The sequence below is a fragment of the Hemicordylus capensis genome, chromosome 1 (assembly GCF_027244095.1).
Source record: "Hemicordylus capensis ecotype Gifberg chromosome 1, rHemCap1.1.pri, whole genome shotgun sequence".
In the NCBI taxonomy this organism is placed as follows: Eukaryota; Metazoa; Chordata; class Lepidosauria; order Squamata; family Cordylidae; genus Hemicordylus; species Hemicordylus capensis.
Genome location: NC_069657.1, coordinates 366,994,475 through 367,021,078, shown reverse-complemented (window position 1 = coordinate 367,021,078; position 26,604 = coordinate 366,994,475). Strand labels below are relative to the sequence as shown.

Genomic DNA, 26,604 nt, shown 5'->3' with positions numbered 1-26,604 from the left:
TCATATTTGTATAAATATTTATTAACAATTTAAGGACTTGATTTGCTAGAAAGTTACAGATCTGCTTGTTCCAAATTATTTTGCAACACACATGGCTTTTCCACAGTGAACTGCCTCTTTCATTCTTATCTTTTCAAACAGTTTGTCTGTTAAAGATGCTGAGACCGCAACTTCTGTGTCATCAGGATTAACTCAAAGTTTGGTAAAAATGAATCCTCAAAAAGCCAGTTACAAAGAGTTTGACACAAAAAGTGAATATACAAAAGCTGAAAAAGTGGTGCTGTGAAAAAGTGCTTTTAAAATTTACTATACACTTTGCAATCATTTCATAAATTGCTTCTACATGCAAGATAGATCTTATTACATTTGGTGTAAAACATTTATACACATTCTTTACAATTTGTACATATATTTCAATATAACACTTTATGGAATTTTGGAAGACAAAACAAAATTAAGAGGAAAAAGTGTAGAAAAACAACTGAAAATGTGACACTGAAGAGCATCTAGCAGGGTTTACATTTTAGGATCTCTCTCTCTCTCTCCCCCCGCACCCCCCCCCGAGAGATATCGATTGATCATATTTTCCAGCCAGACACAGATTTCTCTTTATTGTTCTATTATTTATCACAAGAACACAAATGACAATGGCAATTAGAACTTACAGAATGTACCCATCATATGTAGAATAGTTTGGTGGGCAAAACAGTATATTATTTGCCTTGCTTCTCTCTACAGAAAAAGATTGCTTTATTGAAAGTTGCATTTGGCAAGGTGGTTGTGGCAATGTGTCTACCTTTCTTCAGCCTGGCCAGTTTTCTTATCATTCAAGTCTCTAGTGGTACACTGTTAACATACAGAGAGTGGCTGACACCCATGTCCTATTCCCAAACATTCCATTTTGAAATAACCATTTCTTGTTAGCCCATGTTTTGTTAGATATGTGGAAGATTATCTTTAAATTTTCTTCTGGAAAACAGACTTTTAGCCATTAAGGGATTAAGTGTTTTAAAAGATGGATCAACAGATATAAAAAGGACCCAGAAATGACCTTAAAATATGTTTCCATTATGTCAGCAGTGATGAAACACAAGCCACTAGTGATACCATACACTTGTTAAGGACCAAAGGGAAATTCCCCCAATACACAGTATGAGCTTCCATTTGGAAGTAACAGAAGGGCATGGCTAAGTTTTACATAAAGGGTAGAATTACAGGATGGAATATTTTCCAGATGTTTGGAATTGCTCTCTATAGTCAATTCTCTTCTTCATATAGCCAGGAAGGAAAATAATCTAGACTTCAACTTTTGAGGCATTTGTGGTACAAGGACAGGATATTAAAAGCCTTTTTGAGAGAGAAAATATGTATCAGCGATTTCATTACAGACACTGTATGCCACAGCTATACCAGCAAGAGGATGGACCTCTGTTCTCAATAGCACACTCTTACATTCCAACATTGTGATAGATGAATGCGGTTTTTAAGACAGCAGCTATATATCTACAGATTCTTTCCCAGAATTCTCCCCCACCCCCGCCAAAAGTATAAAGAGTTCAGGACGAAGCATGTTTTTGTAGTCCCTGGCAACAAGCCATTCAACTATTTAAATCCCTACCATATGAAGCACTTTCCAGTTTTGCTTAGGTAACTGATAGGATGAGAAAGCATTGATTAAAATATACATAAATATCAAAGGCATTTAGGCTAACAAAAAGTAAACGTGAAGTTTTCACTTTTTTTTGCATCTTGTATTTTAAAAAGGCTTTTTTGGATGGCAAATGAACACATTTTTCTATTTGCACTGCCCCGCACCCCCCAAATCAGAAAAGCACTTTGGAGTTTTCTTCATTATCCATTTCTGTATCTACGTCACTGGAAAACGACCGAGAGCCTGCCTCAGCTTTTGTGCAATCTGAAACAGACAGACACAGCACGTGAAGTAAATGACTATGCTACGCTTTAGACTAGTCAAGCTTTCATTTTTATCTCAAAGATCAGAGAAAGGGGAATATTAAGCAGTCGATTTGTCTCTTAAGAAATATCAACATGAAAACTACACAGGTTGAGACAGAATTATTCTTACATTTAGTGTTCCAGAAACACATTCAGATGTGAAAGCCTCAAAAGCCACAGCTCCTCCTAAGCCAAACATAATGGCTGTTATACCAATATACCTTGACCTGCTTATGTTATTGCAAGAAGACGGGTGGTTTTCATTCAATATTCAGTGCTTTTCAAAAGCAGCCCGTAAACAAGGTGGCCTACTAATTTGTCCCAAAATAAAAGCACAAGAGATACAGGCAACTGTTCTGCAGTTGTAATGGCAATTTTTCTGCTGCTCAATGACAATGGGCAATAAGACCTACCATGGCTGAAAAAATTCCCTCCCTCCAAATTGTTCAATTTTGTAAGTATGTTTTATAAATTAATTTGACATTTTGAACAGTATGCTTGTTATTTTTTTCTATTTTTAAATGGTTACAAGAATCTTAAGTTAGGATATGCAGTCACAAGCTACCAGGCTTTATATATGACTCTATACATAACATTTTATCTTTACTGTACTAACCTATGCATGTGTACTCAGCAGTCAGTCCCACTACATTCAATGGGGCTTCCTCCCAGCTAAGTGTGCATAGGATTGCAAGCCTTAACTGTTGAAAAATTGGCATATGCATGGAGCTCAACATGAGGACGGGTGCATGAACCTATATGGGGGAGAGAGAGGCAAGCCCTGCTTGCTCAAATTCCATATGGTCACTAGAGCCCTCAGTACTGTAGAATCACCAAGTGCTGGTCTATGGGAGGATAGGAGAGATGGTCTAGTGGTAGCAAGCACGAATTGTCCCCTTTGCTAAGCAGGGTCCACCCTCATTTGCATTTGAATGGGAGACTACATATGAGCACTGTAAGATATTCCCCTTAAAGGATGGGGCTGCTCTGAGAAGACCATCTGCATTCTTGAATTCAGAAGGTTTCAAGTTCCCTCCCTAGCATCTCCAAGACAGGGCTGAGAGAAAGACTCCTGCCTACAACCTTGCAGAAGCCACTGCCAGTCTATGTAGGAAATACTGAGCTAGATTGACCAATAGTCTGACTTGGTATATGGCAGCTTACTATGTTCCTAAAAGGTCTTTGATAACTAGTCAATCAACAAATACCCTCTAATTAGTAGGGCACATAACTGCACCTAGGTAAAGTAAATGGAGAGACCAAAATAACATTGCAAGATGTAAAAAGGGTACTCTTAAGTAAAGAGGGTTAACTATTTCGTTACAGGGTCTGTTCAGAAGACCCTTGTAACAGTCTCCCTGCCTTACATGTGGTGCAATTATTATTTTATTATTATTATTATTATTATTTTACATTTATATCCAGCTCTTCCTCCAAGGAGCCCAGAGCGGTGTACTACATACAGGTGAAACTCGGAAAATTAGAATATCGTGCAAAAGTCCATTAATTTCAGTAATGCAAATTAAAAGGTGAAACTGATATATGAGACAGACGCATTACATGCAAAGCGAGATAAGTCAAGCCTTAATTTGTTATAATTGTGATGATCATGGCGTACAGCTCATGAAAACCCCAAATCCACAATCCCAGAAAATTAGAATATTACATGGAACCAAGAAGACAAGGATTGTAGAATAGAACAATATCGGACCTCTGAAAAGTATAAGCATGCATATGTATTCAGTACTTGGTTTGGGCCCCTTTTGCAGCAATTACTGCCTCAATGCGGCGTGGCATGGATGCTATCAGCCTGTGGCACTGATGAGGTGTTATGGAAGACCAGGATGCTTCATTAGCGGCCTTCAGCTCTTCTGCATTGTTTGGTCTCATGTCTCTCATCCTTCTCTTGGCAATGCCCCATAGATTCTCTATGGGGTAACGTCAGGCGAGTTTGCTGGCCAATCAAGCACAGTACACTGTATACTTTTCAGAGGTCCGATATTGTTCTATTCTACAATCCTTGTCTTCTTGGTTCCATGTAATATTCTAATTTTCTGGGATTGTGGATTTGGGGTTTTCATGAGCTGTACGCCATGATCATCACAATTATAACAAATTAAGGCTTGACTTATCTCGCTTTGCATGTAATGCGTCTGTCTCATATATTAGTTTCACCTTTTAATTTGCATTACTGAAATTAATGGACTTTTGCACGATATTCTAATTTTCCGAGTTTCACCTGCACTTGAGTTTCTCCTCACAACAACCCTGTGAAGTAGGTTAGGCTGAGAGAGAAGTGATTGGCCCAGAGTCACCCAGCTAGCATGGCTGAATGGGGATTTGAATTCAAGTTTCCCCGGTCCTAGTCCAGCACTCTAACCACTACACCACGCTGGCTCCGAATGGGTCATGGGCTCTCATACTTTTCCATGTCTCCCCTGCTCCCTCACTACCAGGAGAGTGCATCACCCAGGTCAGGCATTACTTTCTATGTGTGAGGGCAGGAAGAGGACTGAGGCAGCCCCTGATCACACAGTTGTTAGAAATATTGTCCTCAAACACAAAGCACTCTTATCTACACCTTAGAAACTTTATTTCCTCCCATTTTCTCCTTCCCTTTCAAATCTTTTAGGATGGGAAGACAGATCAAAATCTGAAGTATGTTCCCCATCTGCAACAGACTGCTACATATACAGGATTGCTTTTTACTTTGCATGGTATATATGGAATGAGGGATTGAAGTTACAGAGCATTAAGTGGAATAACTGCACCCAGCTTACCCATTATCCCTTCTCTGAAAGGAATGAAAGAATTGCTAAGGAACTGCCAAGTACAACGCATTGTGCATCCCTGCCAAAAAGCAAGTGGCAGCTGCACAGTCTTGTCATGCGAAGTATGTAGCACAGGAAGGATTAGCAGTGCCAAGTGGCATTTTCCAAGGAGAGGAGGAAAAACTATTGCTTACATTTTAAAAATAAAATTTGTTCACTACAGGTTGTTTCTGAAACATACATGGTGAAGGATGCAACCTTTCACATACTTTTTAACAAAAGTGAAAACTGAAGACAAAAACTAACATTTGAAATAGTCCTTTTTAAAAGAACAAATGACTGCATGGCTGGAAGACATAAGGAGACAATGACAGCTTACCGTTTCATAGAACTGTGCTTGCTGCTCTAGATACAAGCGAATTGTGCTATTGTAATCATAAATCCGGTTACTGTGAAAATGATTCATCTCGGCTATAAATCAAAACCAGGAGATGCAAGTGTTAAATAACTCCAAAAAAGAATCTGTTTAACTCATTATTGAGGAATCTGACCCATTTCACACATTACTGCAGCAACATGCTTGCCACCACAAAATTGAAATTTTTGCCCCACCCCCACCCCCAGAACACTCATACCAACATCCTCAGAGAGATTAGACATTGGCGTGGGACCTTCCAAGTGTGAAGGGGCAGACATGTGTAAACAATCCACAAGTTATTATTATTACATTTAGTTGCCAACATATGGAACTAAATGGAACCAGAATATGGAACCAGCCACTGCCATGTTTAAATGCTTTTTAGCACACACAAGACCACTGCAGGTATATAGAATCTGGGACAAAGTTATTCCCAAAGCAGCTACATTGCAATATTTCACATTCTAAATGTAAAATGAACACTATTTTACAAATTGCAGACAAATAAAATTAGTTATCATCTACAAATCACTGAAATGTATTCACTTCTAGGTTAAGTAGTTATTCCATCTGCATCACTTCCACATGCATACATTTGTTATTACATACAAAGGAACAGAGTACAGAAAGAAAAATGGCAGTTACGATCAAAGTTTAGCATTGAGAGAATACTGCTGCATAAAATGGAAGTGTGAAGACAACTTCTGAGAAGAACAAAGGCCATCTAATGGCACAGTGGGGAAATGCTTGACTAACAAGCAGAAGGTTGCCAGTTCGAATCCCCGCTGGTACTATATCAGGCAGCAGCGATATAGGAAGATGCTGACAGGCATAATCTCATACTGCGCGGGAGGAGGAAATGGTAAACCCCTCTGGTATTCTACCAAAGAAAACCACAGGGCTCTGTGGGCGCCAGGAGTCGAAATCAACTTGATGGCACACTTTATCAGTGTTGAATTCTCTCTTTAGTTATATTATTAAGCTTTATCTGATTTTTAAGTTTACAATAAGCCAACTATTATGTATCTTAATCTTTAGACTAAGTAGTAAGCAGTCACAGCTGCTGTATTGCTAATGCCTGACACGCCTTAAGAGAGATGAGATGTGTTTTTTGGGTACTGGCAAGTGTACATCTTTGGAAATAATGTGAAAGAAACGACACACAATGTTAGACTTAAATAATACAGATGTAATTGCTCACGACTAAATTGCAACAAGGAATTTTTTGTGTATTTTTATTTTACACACAGACACAGTAAACAAAAGCATTATCAGCAGCATTTCCCTGCTATTCAAATTCCCTGCCGTCAAATTGGTGTTGACTCCTGGTGACCACAGAGCCCTGTGGTTGTCTTGGGTAGAATATAGGAGTGGTTTACCATCACCATCTCCCACACAGTACAAGATGACGCCGTTCAGTATCTTCCTATATCGCTGCTGCCCGATATAGGTGTTTCTCATAGTCTGAGAAGCATACCAGCGGGGATTCGAACCGGCAACCTCTGGCTTGCTAGTCAAGTCATTTCCGCACTGCGCCATTAGGTGGCAACTTTCCTGCTATTTAGGAGACTTGATTTAGTACACTAGCCATTATCAAGTTTCTATTAAAACACCCAGGTGATCTTTTGATTCCTATCCATATATTAGTCCTATTTAATAAACAACATTTGTAAAAAACTGTAGCGGATTAAAGCCTTCGTCTCAGTGCAAGCTCATGTGAGGGAAAGAAATGCTGAATCATCTCTGCTGAGCTGTCTGCCTAGGCTTCTCCTAAAACTCTTCTGGTTTATTGGTAGGTTCAAAGGCTGCCACCACCACCACCCTGCTTATCAATAGAGCTTGAACCTCCCTGGGCTTGGGGTGGAATCTCAGGGGAAAACTCTCTTTATTTTGCTATTGGATAAGTACAAAAACCTTCCATGTGTAAGCTTACATGAGATGAGAAAACTGTTAGCTGCTGAGTGTCTGAGGACGTGTTTCCACCACAGAAGTCCCCCCTTCAGCCCTCGCTTTTTCCTGAGTTAAAAACCAACTTGGAGAGGCTTGTGAAAAGAAAAAGCTAAAACACCCAACAGTTTTATTCAAGTACTGCAGACTGCTTCCATCTGAGGCTTTTTCAGCTTTAAATACAGCTAAGAATACCTAGTAAGTTACAAAAATAGTTTGTCTTAATCCACGCTTAAATGTTTACAGAGACTTTTGCAATGCCTAGGTGTATTGGGCGGAGGCTAGTATTTCAATTACGTTACAGGTAAACAATAATAGAATAGTATCAGGAATATGCAAAAGCACACACACCAAAGAAATAGAAATTCTAATGCAAAGTCTGACTAAACTTCCCTTTTCCCTAGAAGAAACTTCCCTTTTCCTTAAACTCACCAAACACCACTTGAGATTCAAGCCCCTGCAGTTCTATATTCCAAGAGCTGCAGTCATCCTCCTGCAGCCATCCTCCATGGCCACATGTGTCCTTTTCTCCTTTAACTAAGAACTGCCCTTCTTGTTCCCAGAATTCCCTGCAACCGCTCTCTAGGTCCCACCCACCTGGTGTACTGATTGGCTGCCCTGGAGTTCATCAGTGTATCAGCCAAGACAAGGGTTCACTCCCTGGTAACTCTTAAGGGGGAGGGGTGGCTGATCACTACAAAAAAAAAATTAAGTAGCAAATTGGGGAGATAATCCTCCACTAAAACTGGATTAAGTCAGAGATACCTCTTGTTTATCACTTGCCACAGCACTCAGAGCTGCTGAAAGCAGAAATGTCTAAAATCCACATTTTCTTAATTTAATATTTTAACAATCCCATATCTTTGTTCTTCCAAAATGAAGTGTGTGTGTGTGTGGGGGGGCGTGTTTGTCTTTGGCCCATTTACCTGCTCTTTCTTTCTTTTTAAACTGAGACATCATATCCTAGGGCCTACTTATATATTATTTGGCCCCAAGATTCTACCTGGAGTGGTGGATGGGGAGCTCACCTTAGATCTATAAGCTCCCTTCATAAATTACACCCCAAACCAAGTCACATTTTTAAAGCAGTGGTTATGGATTATTTCTTTTTAAGTTTTAATTCAGGTGGTACAAATAATACTCTGAGGACAATATGGATAAGAACATAAGAACAGCCCTGCTGGATCAGGCCCAAGGTCCATCTAGTCCAACATCCTGTTTCACACAGTGGCCTATCAGATGCAACTGGAAGCCTACAGGCAGGAGTTGAGGGCATAACCTCTCTCCGGCTGTTACTCCCCTGCAACTGGTACTCGAGGCATCGAGGCTGGAGGTGGCCTATACCCCTCTGACTAGTAGCCATTGATAGACCTCTCTTCCATTAAGTTATCCAAACCCCTCTTAAAGCCATCCAGTTGTTGGCTGTCACCACATCTTGTGGCAGAGAATTCCACAAGTTGATTATGCGTTGTGTGAAAAAGTACTTCAATTTGTTGGTCCTAAATTTCCTGGCAATCAATTTCATGGGTAGACCCCTGGTTCTAGTATTATGTGAGAGGGAGAAGAATTTCCCTCTATTCACTTTCTCCACACCATACATGATTTTATAGACCTCTATCATATCTCTCCGTAGTCGTCTTTTTTCTAAACTGAATAGCCCCAGGTATTGTATCCTTGGCTCATAAGAAAGGTGCTCTAGGCCCCTGAGTTTTATTGTGCAGATTTTTAACTGCTACTGCATTTCACACTGGTAATTCAGTGAAACCAGCAGTTATGCCTAATGATTTTGGTGAAACCCGGGACCCCTATAACTTTTAATAGGGTTGAAAAGTGTATATGGAGGATAAAAAAATAGACTGACGGGGGGCCCAAAACAAAACATTTCTTAGAAAGCGGTTGATTAATTTCTACCATTTGATGTGAAAACTCTTTAAAGAATTTTCAAAGTAAAGTCTACCTTAATATAATTCACCGTGAGGGAACCAATCATGGCAATCACTGCCATGCTGTATTCATTGGTCAAGTTCAATTTAGGTCTAGGACCTAAATGAAGTCTCCTACAGTTATATATAACTAGTAACATTTTTATCAATATCTGTTTTATTCCAAAAATGTACACTTGCCACTACTGAAGAGGGGAAACCCAGAAAGGAAGCAAATAGATAGTCCTGCCTGTCACCTTAATTTGGATAATTCCAGTTGCATTTTAGAGTAATACTAGCAAGTTTTAATATATTCCAATATATTTTCCATCCTCCCCGCCCCCCCCCCCATATATTTATACTTTTATTATTCTCTTTCACTATTCCTACCTGGCAGTTAACAGGGTAAAACATGCTACTGAACCCCAGGTATACTGTACCTTGTAGTGCATATGACATAGTGCTTACACGCTTCAGCATGTTTTGTTTGTCCTGTGGGGTAATTTTGCTGGTAGCAACTAGTTTATCACTTTCCTTCACTTTTTCAATTGCTCCCTGTTAAGACAAAATGCTGCATTGGTCATTGGGCATGGTCTGAAGGCTCATGATATCTGAAGTGAAGTGTATCTAAATTTGCTCAGTGCCTGGATGGTGATTGCCTGAAAACTCCATGTAGGTCACTGAGAGCCCCATGATGGAAGGAAAGCAGGTTATACACATAATGATAAAATACAAGACTGCTAATTGAGCAAACTAATTATGTCAAAACACACAACAATCCAAAAATATTCAAGGAAGTTATCTTGAGAGATTGTTTTAGCTGGCTTTTTAGAAAGTGTATCTGTTGCTTTTTATGGTTTCCTAACTGATGCTTATTGTTTTAATATATTTAAATAAGCTATTTTGTGGGATTCACATGCAAGTGATATACAAGAATACACACACAGAGTATATATACACAAACACACATGTGTGTGAAAATATTTAGTAAGAACTGCTTTGTTCACTTTGTTGTGAGAGAGTATAGATGGATTTTAAAGTGGCAAGCTTTATACTTACTTGCTCTTCAAAATCCATCTGTTAAGTGGCCATAATACAAAAGGCTTGATACCTCACCTTGTGAGCACCAATGATATCTGGGAAGCAACCAAGAAACCCTTTGTATTCATGATTGGTTTCCATCAGAAAATGCAGGTCTTTCTTTGGCTAGTAAAAGAAAAATATCGTAATTAATGTCACACCATTATTCTATTAGTCCCACATCTAAACTGAAATTTAAAGAAGAATGCATATAGGAACAAGTTGTTCTAGTAAGAACTAATCAGCCTACTTTCCTTTCACTGTCTCTACATCTGGACTAAATGGTGCAAATTAGATCTCTTGCACCTCAAATGTCCATGTGTCTGCCTTCTTGGATTGGGGTGGATGTCATCATTTCAAACTGCATCACTGAGGTGCCTCCGTGTGTCACTCACTACAGCTGTTCCAAATTTGGTTCAAATCGCTTAGACAGTCCTCAAGTTAGTGCCCTTGCACCTCAAAAATTTATGGCCCCCCATCTTGGATCGGGGTGGGTGACATCACAAACCATGCCATTAGGGCATCCCTATGTGTGTCTACAGCTGTATCAAATTTGGTTCAAATCGGTGAAGTGGTTCACAAGTTAGCCCACTTGCACCTCAAAGGTTTACCCGTCTGCCATCTTGAATCGGTGTGGATTACATCATCACAAACTACAGCATTGAAGTGTCCTTGTGTGTCACTCACTGCAACTGTACCTAATTTGGTTTAAACTGATCAGACCGTCCACAAATTAGCCCGCTTGTACCTCAGATGTTCACGAGGCTGCCATCTTGAACTGGAGTGGATGACATCACACATCGTGCTATTTGGGCATCCCTATGTGTCCCTACAGTTGCACCCAATTTGGTTCATATTGGTCCAGATATTGCAAAGTTGATGGGTGGGGCGGGCACATAAACACACACATACAGAATGCCGGGTGATCTCATAAGCCTACAGGAAAGTAGGCTGAAAATGATAACCTGAAAACCTTAAAAGCCACGTAATAGATCTGCATACATGCGAAGATGTTTTAAAAATGTTTGCATGTGTATGGATTTATCATATGATGAGTCACAGCTAAAAACATCTACTCCATGTTGTATTTCTTTTCAATTTAAAAAAAATAAAAAATGTATTTCCCAAGAGTTCTATCTAATAAAATATAAAAATAGTACTCTATTAAATGCAAGTCTTCATATTTATGCAAGTAAGTGTTGACCCAATAAGTGTTCATGAGCAATAGTCACAGCTGCATAGAAAGTCCTTTAAAGAGAAGACATCAATGAGCTGTTTGGCAGGAAGAGGAAGAGCAGGGTGGGGAAGACACTGAATGCAACTCCCGCAGAGACACTTTAAACAAAACCCAAGGTTATGTATCTGCAGCCCTGGCTGCTAGAGCAAGAGGGGGAACTTGCATACACAGCACCTGTTACAGTTGAGATTTCCCATCCTGCTAGGAATATGTACTGTATGCAGCAATTTATTCCTGTGGTTGTACAGCAGGATCAGAATGGTAGATTTAAATAATCAGGTCTTACTAAAATTCGTAACTGATTCATAATCTCTTGCAGTAGTCTATGTAGGCATAGGCATTTCCTGCATTTTGATTTTATAGCATATATACCTGTTCTGCAACAAGAGTGGCAATTTCTTCATATGTTTTTCCTGCTTCTGTTATTGCTTCATTGAGGTCAGTCTCCCCTAAAAAAAGAAGTCAAAGAACTTAATTTAAAATGAATAGTTCGAACAAAGATTGACCAACATGGTTTCCCCTGTTATGAACACCTACATTTTACAATAATATTTGCATCAGAAGTAAAATGAGGGGGGTTAAGCAAATGAATCAATATAATATTCAATAAAGCATTTCAGAGCTAATAAAACAATTCATTTTAGATACAATATAGAATCCATACATATATAAATACACAGTACACCAAGAGCAATTAGGATTAAAATTAATACACTTAATTCATACAAAGCACAATTTCAGTTCAAAACAGTATCTGACATCCAGATGCACCTTCTGCTGACACAACAATTTTCTGTTGCACAAGTGGTGATTTTTGCTGATCTCCCCTCCCCTCTGCAGCCCTTCTGTGTCATCGGAAACATTCTCTCTGAAGGTTGGAGAGGCCTTCAGGGAGACCGTCTGGGAGGCACAAGCAGCTGCAGAGAAAAGGAGAAACCACCAAAGATCACCCCACCCCCCGCTTGTATGATGCAAAACCCAGTTGCACTGGCAGAAGGTTAGTCTGGATGCTAGACAGTATCATCTGCACTCAAAACAGCTACACAGCATTTGACAACACAGGTAGTAATCTCTTATAATAACCAGTATAAGATAAGATAGATTTATGAATATTTCTTCACATATGTGCATAAAGCAAATCGCATTTAAGAGTTATCTGACTTTCAGGAGAAACCAACCTGCAAGCATTGGTGGGGGGGGGGCAGATTTGCCTTATAAAAAATATTGGTATGATTGAATATAGATCCTAGCAAAACAATGTCCAGAACTAACATTACATTCAATCTTATCTTCTTGTAAATTTTCAATTTATTTTTCCAAGCTATGCTTGGAAACATAATGGTAGGGACACTTACAAATAATAATGATAAATACTGGAACAAAAAGAACAGTGTTTCATATAATGAATGAGTTTAATTTCATAGTCGCAAACCTTCAAATTAGTTTCATAATGCATAGTTTCACCCATTTTTCTTTTACTGTAAACTACAATTTTTATTTTTATCTTTTAAGTATAAGTCATTGACAACCTACTCTAAAAACATACATCCAGATTAGAAAATGAGACTGTCTTGCTAGTAATAATTCCTCTATTTAAATCAAAATGTAATATCTAATATCCAATCCTATCAAACAGGGACAAGACAGTGCACTCTTCTATTTGAGGATAATTTATCCAATAAGTCAACCCAAAATATTTATTCTCCGATTAAAGAGGCTTGAATTTTCAAAACAGAACAGAGCTACAAGAAGAATACCTTGATAGCCACTGGTGCTGAAAACCAGTGCTAAATTCTGCAAAGCTTTTCCTATTTTCTGATATTCCTTGGGTAATGCTGAAAGAAAGAAAAATTCAATTAACAAAATAATCTCATTAACCCAGTGTCCATAAATAATGAACACTAGACATTACCTAAGCATATGGCAATATGGCAGACAGCATGGTCAAACTTACTTTCTGATAATCCTTGTATTCTCCAACTTCCTTCTCACTATTAACATTCATACCCTATGGCTTAGTTCTCTGCGCGCGCACACACACACACACACACACACACACTTACGTCCGGTACAACGTTTCCAGTGTTCATGGCCCACTGTCAGCAACTCCTTAACTCCATCATCCATAGCTTTGGTGAACCTGCCAACTGCGTCACATTTCTGATCACTGTGCAAGACACACAAAGCTAGTTAAGCATAGCATTTTATTTTTTTCAATATGTTCTTTAGCTATTTTTTCCTAGAATAGTCAACAGAGCATAAACTTGCACATCTACTCCTTTTGTACAGCTCACCATCCTTTTGCAAAGTCTAGAATAAAAAAAAATGTGCCTCTGAGCTTATGGCGAGTTCTGTTGCCTCAGCAGGCAACTACAATCAGCACAATTAGTAAAAGAGGTGTCAGTACTCACCATATGCTCAGAGGCATGTTACCAAATGCCCCAACTTTTGCTGCTAATGGATTGGAACATAGAGGACCTAGTCAAATTGTGTTTCCATGGCTATGATAGGCCAGTACAGTATCTCAGACTGGACTTCAGGTCTCATGCCCCCATGGGAAGAACAGCATGGGCCAAATTTCCCCCCTTTTTGCAGTTCAATTGGAGCTGCCACATCCATAACTATTGCTGTAAACCCAAAGTGTTCTGCTTTAATTGAATTTCCTCTCTTTTTAGAACAGAGGATCCCACATGCGCCACACTTAATATAAGTGTTTTCAGTTCAAGAAAAGTTAAAATGCTGCATCAGCACTGCTGAGTGCAATAAAAAGGCAGACATGGATGCTTACATTTACAACAAGCAAAAATTTTATTTGATCAACTTCAAATTAGTTAGAAGCCCAGCAGAGGGGGAAAAGGGAGAGTCCATCTATATCCCACCCAGTGCTGCCTGGAGTGAGAGAGCAGGTGGGTGCTGGGGTTCCTTTTGCTGTTGCCTGCCTGCTTTTGCTTCCCCTGTGGGGCTGCAGCCTCAGGTCAACATCTGTGGGAAGTGTGGGCAGGACTGGGACCAGCCCCTGAGTTATTCAGCTGGTCCTCGGGTCACCTGCTGAGTTTTGGGCTTTATAGGAAGGCTCCTTGTGGCGGCAGGCCCACCACCGGCGGGGTTGCCACCAAAGGGGCGACACCAAAGGGGGTCGCCCCTTTGGGAGTGCCACTTAGGGGGAGAACGAGGGCGAGGGCTAGAGGACTTCTGTTTAATTAGTTTTAAGCTGTTTTAGACTTGGGTTGAAGTTGCTATAATGTGTTTGGGTTCATCTGGAGATGGGGGGACAGGGGGCGCCTTCGTTGACTATGAGGCAGCTATCCTGGTGGTGGTGGGGAATAGAAGAAGTAATGTTGGCAGGTCAGCGGGCCATTCCAGGGGAAGGGTAGTCAGAAATTTAATAGCTGTCTCCCCTAGGGATGGACCCAGACTGGTCCGGAGGCCATTGAAAAGGCCTCCGAACCGGTCCGGACCTGGGTGGTTCGGATTTGGGGTGGGGGGTAGCTTTAAGAGCGGCGGGAGGATTGACTTACCCCTCCCGCCGCTTTCCCACTTGGCGCCGTAATCTGTAGAGTAATTGGGGCGGCAGGATACCTCCCTGCCGTCCCTCCCCCGCTGCTGGTCTGCAAAAACTCCCAGTAATCCTTTGCGTGCGCACACCACAGTGTGGCGGTTCCGTGCACACCCCTAGTCTCCCCTTCCGGCTGTCCTGCAAGCTCTTTGACCTCGGGGAGCACTGCCAACAACTCACATAGCTTTTCTCTGCTCCTCTATAATGCCAGGTCAGTCAAAAATAAATCTTAATTCATCTATGATCTGATCATAGATGAAGGGGCCGACTTGGTATGTATTACCAAGACTTGGTTGGAGAAGGCTAGAGGTCCAGCTTGGTCCCAGCTTCTCCCTCCAGGATATTCTGTAGAGGAGTAGATGAGGGGACGTGGGTGGGGAGGTGGAGTGGCTGTGGTCTATAAGGATAACATCTCCCTTACCAGGGTCCCTGTCAGGGTATTGGTCCATATTGAATGTATGTACTTGAGTTTGGGGACCAGGGATAGACTGGGACTTCTGTTGGTGTACCGATCGCCCCGCTGCCCAGTGGAATCCCTTACTGAGCTCACAGACTTGGTCGCGGAACTTGCGTTGGAGTCTCCCAGACTCTTGGTGCTGGGGGACTTCAATGTTTACTTCAGGCCAATCTGTCTGGAGTAGCTCGGGAGTTCATAGCGACCATGACAACTATGGGCCTATCCCAAGTGGTCTCTGGACCGAGGCATATTGCAGGTCACATGCTTGATTTGGTATTTTACTCTGATCAGGGTGGTGTTCCATGGGTGGGGACTCCTGTGATTTCCCCATTGTCATGGACAGACCACCATCTGGTTAAGGTTGGACTTACGACCACTTCCCACCTCCACAGGGGCGAGGGGCCCATTGGAATGGTCCGCACGAAGAGATTATTGGATCCACTATGATTCCAAGAAGCCTTGGAGGGATTTAATGCTGGCTTTGCTGGTGATCCTGTTGATGCCCTGGTTAAGAATTGGAACAACTTGCTCACCAGGGCAGTAGACACGATTGCTCCCAAGCGTCCCCTCCAACCCGCTTCAAATTTGGCCCCTTGGTATATGGAAGATCTACGGGGGATGAAGTGGCAAGGTAGGTGACTGGAGCGCAAGTGGAGGAAGACTTGACTCGAATCTGACAGATTGCGACATAGAGCACACCTAAAGATCTATGCTCAAGCAATACATGTGGCAAAGAGGCGGTTCTTTTCTGCCCATATTGCCTCTGCGAGTTCATGTCCAGCGGAGTTGTTCAGGGTTGTGAGGGGATTAGTATCTGCCCCCTCTCCCTTGAATCAGGATTTGGAGTCATCAGCTACCCACTGTGATGTGTTTAAAGAGTTTTTTGCAGATAAAATCGCTCGGATTTGGGCCGACCTAGATGGAGACTAGGGATGTGCATGGTCCGGACCGGCACCGCGGGGTGTGTGTGTGTGTCTCCCTTTAAGGGCGGGGGGGGTAAAACTTCCCCCTCCCGCCGCTCTTCCCCCTCCGGCGCTGTAGTATGCAGCGAAGTTTTTGGGGCGGCAGCGTTCGTCGCTGCCGCACCTGCCCCCGTTGTCGCCTGGCAGTCTTCCAAAGAGCAGTATGCATGCGCGCCCATGTGTGCGCGCGCCGTCTACATCACATATGACGTAGGCGGCACGAGCACGCCGCCGCTCCTGCATGCATACTGCTCTTCGGAAGACTGCCAGGCGACGACAGGGGCAGGGGCGGCAGCGAGGAACACTGCCGCCCCAAAAACATTGCTGGAAACTACAGCGCCGGAGGGGGAAGAGCGGCGGGAGGGGTAAGTTCTACCCCCCTGCCCTTAAAGGGAGACCCCCCCTCGGTGCCGGACCGCCGGACCGTTCTGGCTCCGAACCGGTCCAGAGGCCTCCAACATGGCCTCCAGACTGGTTCGTGCACATCCCTAATGGAGACTCCACAATTAATTTGATGTCTGAGCTGGAGGTGCCCTATGACTCCTCTTATGTGATTCGACTGGATCAGTTTCAGTTTGTGACTCCTGAGGATGTGGACAAGCTGCTTGGAGTGCTGAGGCCTACCTCTTGTTCTCTTAACCCTTGTCCAACATGGCTTGTTCGATCTAGCAGGGAGGTTGTTGTAAACAGCTTGGTGGAAATCATAAATGCTTCTCTGAGGGAGGGCAGGATGCCTCGTCTTAAGGAGGCAATCATTAGACCTCTTCTAAAGAAGCCTGCATTAGATCCCTCAGAGTTGAGCAATTATAGGCCTGTTTCCAACCTCCCACGGCTGGGCGAGGTAATTGAGAGGGTGGTGGCCTCTCAGCTCCAGGCGGTCTTGGAGGAAACTGATTATCTAGACCCATTTCAAACTGGTTTCCGGGCAGGCTACGGGGTGGAGACTGCTTTGGTCGGCCTGATGGATGATCTCCAATTGGCAATTGACAGAGGAAGTGTGACTCTGTTGGTCCTTTTGGATCTCTCGGGGGCTTTTGATACTGTCGACCATAGTATCCTTCTGGAACGTATGAGGGGGTTGGGGGTGGGAGGCACTGTTCTACAGTGGTTTCGCTCCTACCTCTCGGATAGATTCCAGATGGTGTCGATTGGAGACTGTTGCTCTTCAAAATCTGAGCTTAAGTATGGTGTCCCTCAAGGCTCTATACTTTCTCCAATGCTTTTTAACATCTACATGAAACCGCTGGGAGAGATCATCAGGGGATTTGGAGCTGGGTGTTACCAGTATGCTGATGACACCCAGATCTACTTCTCCATGTCAACTTCTTCAGGAGCTGGCATATCCTCTCTAAATGCCTGCCTGGAAGCAGTAATGGGCTGGATGAGGGAGAATAAACTGAAGCTGAATCCAGATAAGACAGAGGTACTTATTGTGCAGGGTCAGAACTCTAGAGACGATTTTGATCTGCCTGTTCTAGATGGGGTCACACTTCCCCTAAAGGAACAGGTTCGCAGTCTGGGCATAATTCTGGATTCATACCTCTCCCTGTTTTCTCATGTTAAGGCGGTGGCCAGGGGTGCTTTCTATCAGCTCCGGCTGATACACTAGCTGCGCCCGTTTCTTGAGATCAATGACCTCAAAACTGTGGTACATCTGTTGGTAACCTCTACACTGGACTTTTGTAATGCGCTCTACCTGGGGCTACCTTTGTATGTAGTCCAGAAACTTCAGGATTCAGAATGCGGCAGCCAGGTTGGTCTCTGGGTCATTTTGGAGAGACCACGTTACTCCTTTACTGATGGAGTTACACTGGCTGCCAATAGGTTCCCGGACAAAATACAAAGTGCTAGTTATTACTTACAAAGCCCTAAACGGCTTAGGCCCTGGGTATCTAAGAGAGCATCTTCTTCATTATGAGCCCCACCGCCCATTGAGGTCATCTGAGGAGGTCTGTCTCCAGTTGCTGCCGACCCGTTTGGTGGCTACACAGAGACGGGCCTTCTCGGTCGCTGCCCTGAGATTGTCGAATGCGCTCCCTGCTGAGATACGATCCTCCCCATCTCTGGCAATTTTCAAAAAACACCTGAAAACCCATCTTTTCACCCAAGGTTTCTCAGCTTCCTAAATTTTGGGGTTTTTAATATTTGGTCTATTTTAAAATTCAAAACCTGATTTTAGGGTTTTTAATCACTGTAATTGTTTAATTGTTGTTTTAAAATATTTTTAAATTGTTAATTGTTATGTTGTTTTTTAATTTGTTTTAGCTCTTTACTGTTTTAGTAGTTTGTTTTAATTGTAAATGGCCCTGAGCCATTTTGGAAAGGCGGTGTACAAATCAAATCAAATCAAATCAAATCAAACAATAATAAATAAAGTAGTGGTTTGTTTTAAATGGGGTGCAAGAGCACATTAACTATTGTTCTGTGCTTCACTACATAACAAGTGTGACACATGCCCCAGAACAGGGCACAGAAAGCGAGGCAGCTTGGTTAGCTCTTTACACTGCTGAGGCAAGAGGTTTGTTGGCCATTCCCCATCAACTGGGGACAATTGTTGCTGTCTCCCCCAAGGCCATGCTTCTTCTGTTGGTTCCAGCAGTCTTTTTTCTCCCTCCTGATTTATCGTCTCTCAATCTATTCAAAGGTCCAAAATATATATACCAGCACGAATGCAATGACAGAAAGGAAAGGCAGGTTGCTTATTTATAACTGTAGTAATTCTTGTGATCTGTGTATTCACACTGATGGGCTCAGGCATGCTCAGAGACCACATGTTGGAACTTTCTAGAAAGAGAACACACACATTTTGGCATAAGCCCCACCATCCTATACCTTGCTTCGGAGTGGGAATCACCTTAACACCTCAGTCAGAGCTCAATGCCACATTATAAAATAGAGACTATCAACAGAACTTCAGTGGAGAGGCAGACAGGTCATGTGAATACATAGAAAACCACAAGTACAAGTTCAGGTAAGCAACCTGCTGTGTTGTCTCTGTGCATTACACTGATGGGATGGCAGCAAGCTCTTATCTGGTGAAGGGTGTGGTGGAGTCAGAGGGTAGCCGATGGAGGATGGCTGCCCCCCAAATCGCATCCTTTCTAGCTTGGAGACCCCCAAGCAGTAATGCTTGACAAACATGGTGGGTTAGCCCCAAGTGGCAGCTCAACAAATGGCCTCCAAGGGAAGACTGGTAAAGAAGGCACAGCCATGGATCTTGTGGAATGGGCACAAACCTAGATAGGCAACAGTCTGTGGGACTGTTCATAGGCAAGCTTAATGGCTGAGGTTATCCATGCTGACAAACACTGGGCTAAAACTGTCCCCAGTTTTAGATGGGGACAAGATGGAAACTACCTTTGGGAGGAAGGTTATGTTGGGCTTAAGCAGGACCTTGTCTTTATGGAAGACCAAGTAAGGAATATCAGAGTGTAGTGCTCGTAATGCTGCAACATGACTAGCTGTGGCGATGGCCACCAGAAAAGTAGTCTTGAAAGAGAAACGTCGGACGTCCAAGGTGATTAGAGGTTAAAAAGGTTTCTGGGCAAGACATGAGAGAACCAGAGGTAAGTCCCATGACAGGGAAATCTTAGAAGTGGGAGAGTGCAATCTTAAAAGGCAAAGTGTGCCGTCAAGTCGATTCGACTCCTTCCTATATCACTGCTGTCCAATATAGTACCAGTGGGGATTTGAACTGGCAACCTTCTGCTTGTTAGTCAAGCATTTCCCCGCTGGACCACTTAAAGTGGTCTTAGCAGTCCCTTAAATATTCTCTGCATTGCAAGGTTTTGATAGAAGGAAATCTGGTGATGATGATCTGAGATGGCTGCTAGATCGACTCCTAATGAAGAGATGGGACAGGTCCTGGTTATGCAAGTATAAGAGCCAAGTCATGAGAAGAAAGCTGTAACTGGATTCATATTCTTAAGAGTTAGCATAGATGAAAACCTGCAAAATTTTGTAGGATTAAGAGTGATGGTTTAAATTTATGTTTTTTATTACTATTATAATAAGGGTAAATTTTATAGTTGTAATTTCACGAAGAGAGGTGAGCGGGAAGTCCATTTTTGTTTATCATGATGGTTATTATTGTTGAAAATTAATAAAAATTGAATTTGGAAAAAAAAGAGATATTATTGGAATTGGGGGGGGGGGAGGATTAAGAGTGATGAATAGATGGCTTCCTCGAATTGGGAAAGACCAGGTCCTCGGTTAAGTACTGCGAGTCATCATTCCAGACCGTTCAGGGTTTCGAGGTCTGGATGCCGAATTGTCCCATTCTGGAGGGAGATGAGGTCTGGCCAGGCAAAGGAATGCAAACCAAGTCGGTCGTGGCCATTAGGGTATGATCAGGATGATCATCTGTCTGGCTCCTCCAGAATGTTAGCTCAATAAGAGAAAAAGGAGGGAAGCGGTAAAGTGGAACTCAAGACCAGTTGCTGAGGAGAGCATCGCCCTTGGAGTCCGGATCTGTGCCTCCTCTGCTGAAGAAGCAGAGGCATAGTTGATTTGTGATGTCTCCAAACCCATCGACAAGAAGGGTGCTCCATAGCTCAAAGAGGTGATGCTCTATGATGGGATACAGTCTCTAATAGTGTGAGGGGAAGTGTTTCCAACAGAATTGGCTAGAACACTCTCCTTCTCTGGAATGTGGACAGCAGAAATGGAAGTGTTCATACTGAAACAATATTCCCAAATACAGATGGTCAGGTGAATGAGAAGCCTGGACTTCATGCCACCTTGGTGATTAAAATAGGCCACTGCCGTGGTATTGTCCATCAGGAGAACATGATTGCTAAGAAGGTGATGATGGAAACACCGAACTGCACTGAAAATGGCCAGAAGTTCCAGATAATTTTATATGGAAGCGGCATCTGGTGCTTAGGGACCAACACCCTGAAAGAAAGTGGTCCTTGCAATGAGCCCTCCAACACCAGAGGGACACAATAGGTGGTTATAACATCTTATTGATGAATTGGAAAGGGGAGACCCTCTTCCAGACTAATGAGGTCTGTCCACCAGTAAGACGCATCGATAACATGCAGGTGTTGGTTGTTGGACTGTGTGTGTCTTCCTGGTTTGAAGGTCCCTATGAAGCCATACCTGGATGACCCACATTCTTGCATGAGGGAGAATGGTGGTGGTGGTGGTCATGAGACCAAGCATTTTCTGAATCTGACAGGCTGTCAAGGTGGTTGAGTGAGTCATGTCTGTGGAAGCCTGGAGAATATCTTTTACACCGTGAACTATCAAGAATGCCTTGGCCACAAGAATCAAAGATGACACTACAAATTCTATTGTTTGGGTTGATATTAATGTTGATTTCTTTGTTTACTTTGAGGCCTAGAAAGCACAGTAGGGATGTGCAAAACATTTCAATGTTGAATGTTTCGACTCGAAATGGGCCATTTTGAGTGTTTTGAGCTTGAAACAAAAATGCCCTTTAAATAAAGAGCCCGAGTTCGGAACAAAACAACCTAATTTCAATTGAAAGGTTTTGAGCACCATTTTGGAAACTTGTTTGACACAAGTGCGCACTTCACTGCTAATCTGTAGAGCAGTGGCAGTGGACTGAATGCTGCTTTCCTGTCCCTCATGGCACACTGGTGGAGGCAGGAAAGTGAGGGGACATCTGCTTCTGGTGGCATGACCAGCCCCTTGCATGAAGCGAAGCATAGGTGGGCTCTGCTGCTAGTGGAGGTGCTAGATACTGACCACACAGCAGGTGAGCTTTCAGCAGCCAGGGATCACCAGGTGGGGAAAATGGCTGTCTGGGAAGACAAACCTTTGCCAAGGTTTCATGGTCACTGACAATGCTGCCAACATAACTAAGGCAGCTGAGATGGGTCAGTTTGTGTTCATCTGTTGTGTGGCACACACTCTGAACATAGTTGTGTGGGATGCGCTTGACCTTTCTGGGGCTGTAGCCAGGTGAGACATTCCTGCCGAAGACACTGAGCACATCTGCTGCTGCCATGGCTGCTCCTCCAAACTTAGCCATTTCCCCATGGATTTAAAAAAATTGACATTTGTTCAGCAGGTGATTTTGAGCTTTAAAATACCTGTTCTAGTATGATTAAAGCAAAATAAAAGCTTTGAGGAACCATAAAAGGTTGATGGGGTGAAACAAGGCAAGATGCCTTTTTACCTCTCCACTTATAATACATAGGCACTCCTGTTCCTGTCTAATCAGTTCATCATGTTCTCAATGGTGAAATGTATATAGATGAGCAGCGTTAACATCTGCACTGGTTAACCTTCTGCAGTTCTTAGTGAAATATATGTGAACATTGTGGACTTATAGCAAGCTAGCTAGTTGAAATAAGTGCACAGCGTTCACATATAATTCACTAAGACCTGCAGAAGGTTTTTTTATGCAAAACGAAATGCCTATTTATGCAGTTTTGTTACATTTTCAGCTTTTCTTTAGGTGACCACATATTCGCAATATAACAAACTGTATGTCTGACACCTTACATTTCTATCATATCCAAGTCAGGAGCTTCTGGTTCCATAGTAGAAAAGACCATAACACCCACAATCTCATCTTTTTCTGCCTTCCTTTTACCTGTTTTCCATTCCTAGGGATAAAAGCAAGGGTGGGAATGTGAGAGAAACACACTTTTGAAATGAAATACTGAATTAGATAGGGGCACTTAGTCTGATTCCACTAACTCTTAAGTAGGGACAAAAGACAAAATCTTCAGGTTTTTCTACAACAGTTCTGATCTTCAGGTTTTTCTACAGTCATGTCATGAGTGAAGTCTAGTCCTTATAGGCATGTGGCTGGTATTGTATACATATGGTACAGCTCAAATTATTTTTAAGGAAGAAAGGTTGATGCATATTAGCTGCTTTTGAAATCTGAGTAAGTTTCACAACATTTTTTGATGATGCTGTTTGAGAGAAGGACCCAAAATATAAAAATTTTTATATTTTATATTTTTTAGCAAAAATAAGATCTTGCATGTCCCTGAAGGGGCTCTAGATCATGACTTTGCACTAGAACACAAGAGCAGCCTTGCTGGATCAGGCCTGAGGCCTATCTAGTCCAGCACTGTTTCCCACAGTGGTCCACCAGATGACTTTAAAAGTCACACAACCAAGAAATAAGGACATGCACCCTTTCCTGCTGTTGCTCCCCTACAACTGGTATTCAGAGGCATCCTGCACTGGAATATCAATCTCAGCTGTATACATAGATAATATCTGGTTGCTCACTATCCACCTTACAACTTAAGACTCACGAGATGCTAGATACGATCTTATCTAGCATTCTTACTTAATCATGGCTTGGAAGGTAGCTAAGTCCTGCAAGCAAGCACGCACACTACCATTCCTACAAGACAATCTTCTCGAGGCAGATGGAACAAGCAGAATGTCCATTCCATGTCAAAATTAAATTACACATCCAAAGCTGAATTTTTACTATCTATGCTCTCAAATAAATAAAAAAACACCATCTTACCTTTTCATCACGGAAACTAAGAAACTGCTGAAAAACTTCACTTTCTGAAATAACTGGATGACGACACATTCTGGTCAACCAAGCTTGTAGTCTCTCCATACGCATTTTGATGAATTCTTCCTCAAAACGTCCTGCAGCACAATGAGCAATAGATGCTGGCATTCATATTTATGAATACCTACTTTTTTCCAACCAAGACAAGCTATTTTCAGATAAAGATTGGTAAATGGCTGAATACCTTAATAGAAATGCTTTTTGGTGGGGGTGGGGAATAGAACCATCTAAACCAGACATTTAAATCTCTCTCCTCCTCAGATCCCAGAGAAGCAATGCAATACTTAACCAGATGCCTGAATGAAGGCCAATAAAACAGAATGCTAATCCAGTCAAAGGCAAATGTTGGCAGTAGGTGGACTCTGTGAGGGCTTGGCCTCAGCTGGCCCTCAGTCTAAACACCTGCTAGGGATGTGCACAAACAGGTTTGTGCACTGGTTTGGCACTGAACCACAGGGAGGGAAGCGGCAAGCGGGATCTTTAAAAAAAGAAGAAGAGAGCAGGTCCTTACCTGCTTGCTGCCGCTAGATGCAGCTTCCTACTGCAATGGGGCTGCCCCCAAGAACCTGTGTGTGGCACAGGTGCACACATGGCATCCGCATATGCACGGACATCCCTAACACCCACTGCCACCAGTTTAGGATTTGGGTGTTTTTTTGTGTTTTTTAAAAAAATTTTACACTGGTTCAACTCCCAGTCACTGACGTTTCTGCCTCTCAAAAACAACGAAAACCTCAGTAGTGTGGTAAATCAATAGGGCAAGTAGGTGTGGGGTGGGAACGAAAACAGACAATGTTAAAGTATTAAAAAACTAAAAAAGCTTTTACTAGAAGAAATCTTCAAAACTTCAAACCCACAGTACAGGAACAATCGGGGAAAACTCAGGTAAGCAAGAATAAATTCAAACAGTTAAGCAAACAAGCCTGCTAGCCTTCTAAAGTAAGGCCTAGCAACTTCCACTAGGCCCAGCTCAGACACTGCTAATTCCCCAGGAGAGTCAGACCTTCCCTCTTCAGCTAGTCTCCCAGGCTTCCAGGCTGTCAGCTCTCAGAACAGTCTGCTGTTTTCCCCTTTTATTCTCTCCCCCGCCCCACACACCCTGGGCTTACACAGACCCATCAGGGCGATTCCTTCCTCAGGAAACCATAACCTTCTGTTTCTGCCTGCAGACAACCAACCAGAACATTTAAGACATTCCTTCCAAAACCCTGCAGCAAAACAACTTTTTATCGCGGACTTAGTTGTCGGAGGCTGCAACCTTTCAAACCCCGCAGAGCTTTACAGAACCCATAGGGAACATAGAACCAAACAATACAAAGAAAATAATCTCAAAAGTTGTTGCTGCTCAACTACAGAGAATCCTTGATGAAGTGGATTCCCTTGACCCTTTTCAGTTGGAATTTAGGCCATGGGCACAGAATTTAGGCCATGGAAACGGCATTAGTCGCTTTGGTGGATGACCTCTAACGGAGCCTCAATGAGGGAAGCGTGTCTCTCTTGGTTCTATTAGATCTCTCAGAGGCTTTTGACCATGGTATCCTTCTGGATTATCTGCGGGGTTTGGGAATCGGGGGCACAGTTTTGTGCTGGTTCCGTTCCTACTTTAGTGGACAGTTTGCATTGGAGGTGAGTGCTCTAGACCATGGCCTCTATCTTGTGGAGTGCCGCAGAGCTCAGTCCTCACCTCCTTGCATCTATCTATCTATCTGAAACTGCTAGGTGAGGTCGTCCATTGGTTTGGGGTGAGCTATCATCAGTATGCTGATGATACATAATTGTGCATTGCCACCCTGGGCTGATCTGGGGATGCCGTGAATGTGTTGACCCAGTGTCTGGAGGCTGTAAGGGTTTGGATGGACCAAAACAAGCTCAGGCCTAATTCTTCTGAGACAGAGTTGCTCTTGTTTAGTTCTTGATCTAGCCAGGTTCCAGTTTCGAGCGTCTTTCTTGATGGGGTCATGCTCCCCTTGAAAGAGCAGGCTCACGTTTTGGGGTCATCCTGGACTCACAGCTCCTCCTGGAACAGTAGGTGGAAGCCGTGACCAGGGGAGCCTTTGCCCAGTTTCATCTGGTGCGCCAACTGTGGCCTTACCTCAATCAGAAGGCCCTGGCAACCATGCCCCACATCACCTCTTGGTTGGACTATTGCAATGCACTCTATCCGGGGTTGCCTTTTAAGATGACTCGGAAGCATCAGCTGGTCCAAAATGCTGCGGCCCGGCTGCTTATGGGCAGCAGAAAATATGACCTTGTTTCAGCTTTGTTGCAGTCACTGCATTGGTTGCCAGTTTGCTTCTGGGTCCAATTCAAAGTGCTGGTTATCTATAAAACCCTTCAGGGTTTGGCACCTGTGTATCTTCAGGACCACCTCTCCCATCCAACTTCGACCTGCCCTGTGAGGTTGTCTCATGTGGTCCTTCTCAGAGTTCTGAGCCCAGGGGAGGTACGTGGGGCCTGGGCTTGTGGGAGGGCCTTCTCTGTTGCAACCCCTTCCTTATGGAACACCCTGCCTCCTGAAATTCATAATGCCACCTCCCTTCTGTCTTTTAAGAAGTTTTTGAAAACTTGTTTATTTTGACAGGCTTTTAGTTTTTAGTGTGTGTTTCTCTGTCTCTCCCTTTCCCCCTTTGTTTTTGTTGTTGTTTTAATTTATGTAAACTGCCTCGAGTCTATGGAAGTCAGATGGTCAATATATTTGCTAAATAAAATAAAATAAAAACATAATTTACAAAACAAAAAGAGAAGGAGTCTTTCACAGTTTTGATCAAGAAATAGA

At 42.7% G+C, this 26,604-nt stretch overlaps 1 protein-coding gene across 7 annotated transcripts in view; it reads right to left on the bottom strand.

The window, feature by feature from the left end:
- The window catches only part of SNX9 (sorting nexin 9), a 114,641-nt gene continuing 88,037 nt past the window's right edge, over positions 1-26,604 (bottom strand). For all 7 annotated transcript variants that reach the window (XM_053293969.1, XM_053293979.1, XM_053294022.1 and 4 more), the window contains 9 exons: positions 23,775-23,905; positions 22,784-22,887; positions 13,395-13,498; positions 13,089-13,166; positions 11,704-11,780; positions 10,131-10,220; positions 9,455-9,569; positions 5,107-5,198; positions 1-1,915 (listed from right to left, as the gene is read on the bottom strand). In XM_053293969.1, the coding sequence (XP_053149944.1) occupies positions 1,868-1,915; positions 5,107-5,198; positions 9,455-9,569; positions 10,131-10,220; positions 11,704-11,780; positions 13,089-13,166; positions 13,395-13,498; positions 22,784-22,887; positions 23,775-23,905 (839 nt within the window). In that variant the 3' untranslated portion in view covers positions 1-1,867. The remainder of the gene's footprint in view (positions 1,916-5,106; positions 5,199-9,454; positions 9,570-10,130; positions 10,221-11,703; positions 11,781-13,088; positions 13,167-13,394; positions 13,499-22,783; positions 22,888-23,774; positions 23,906-26,604) is intronic.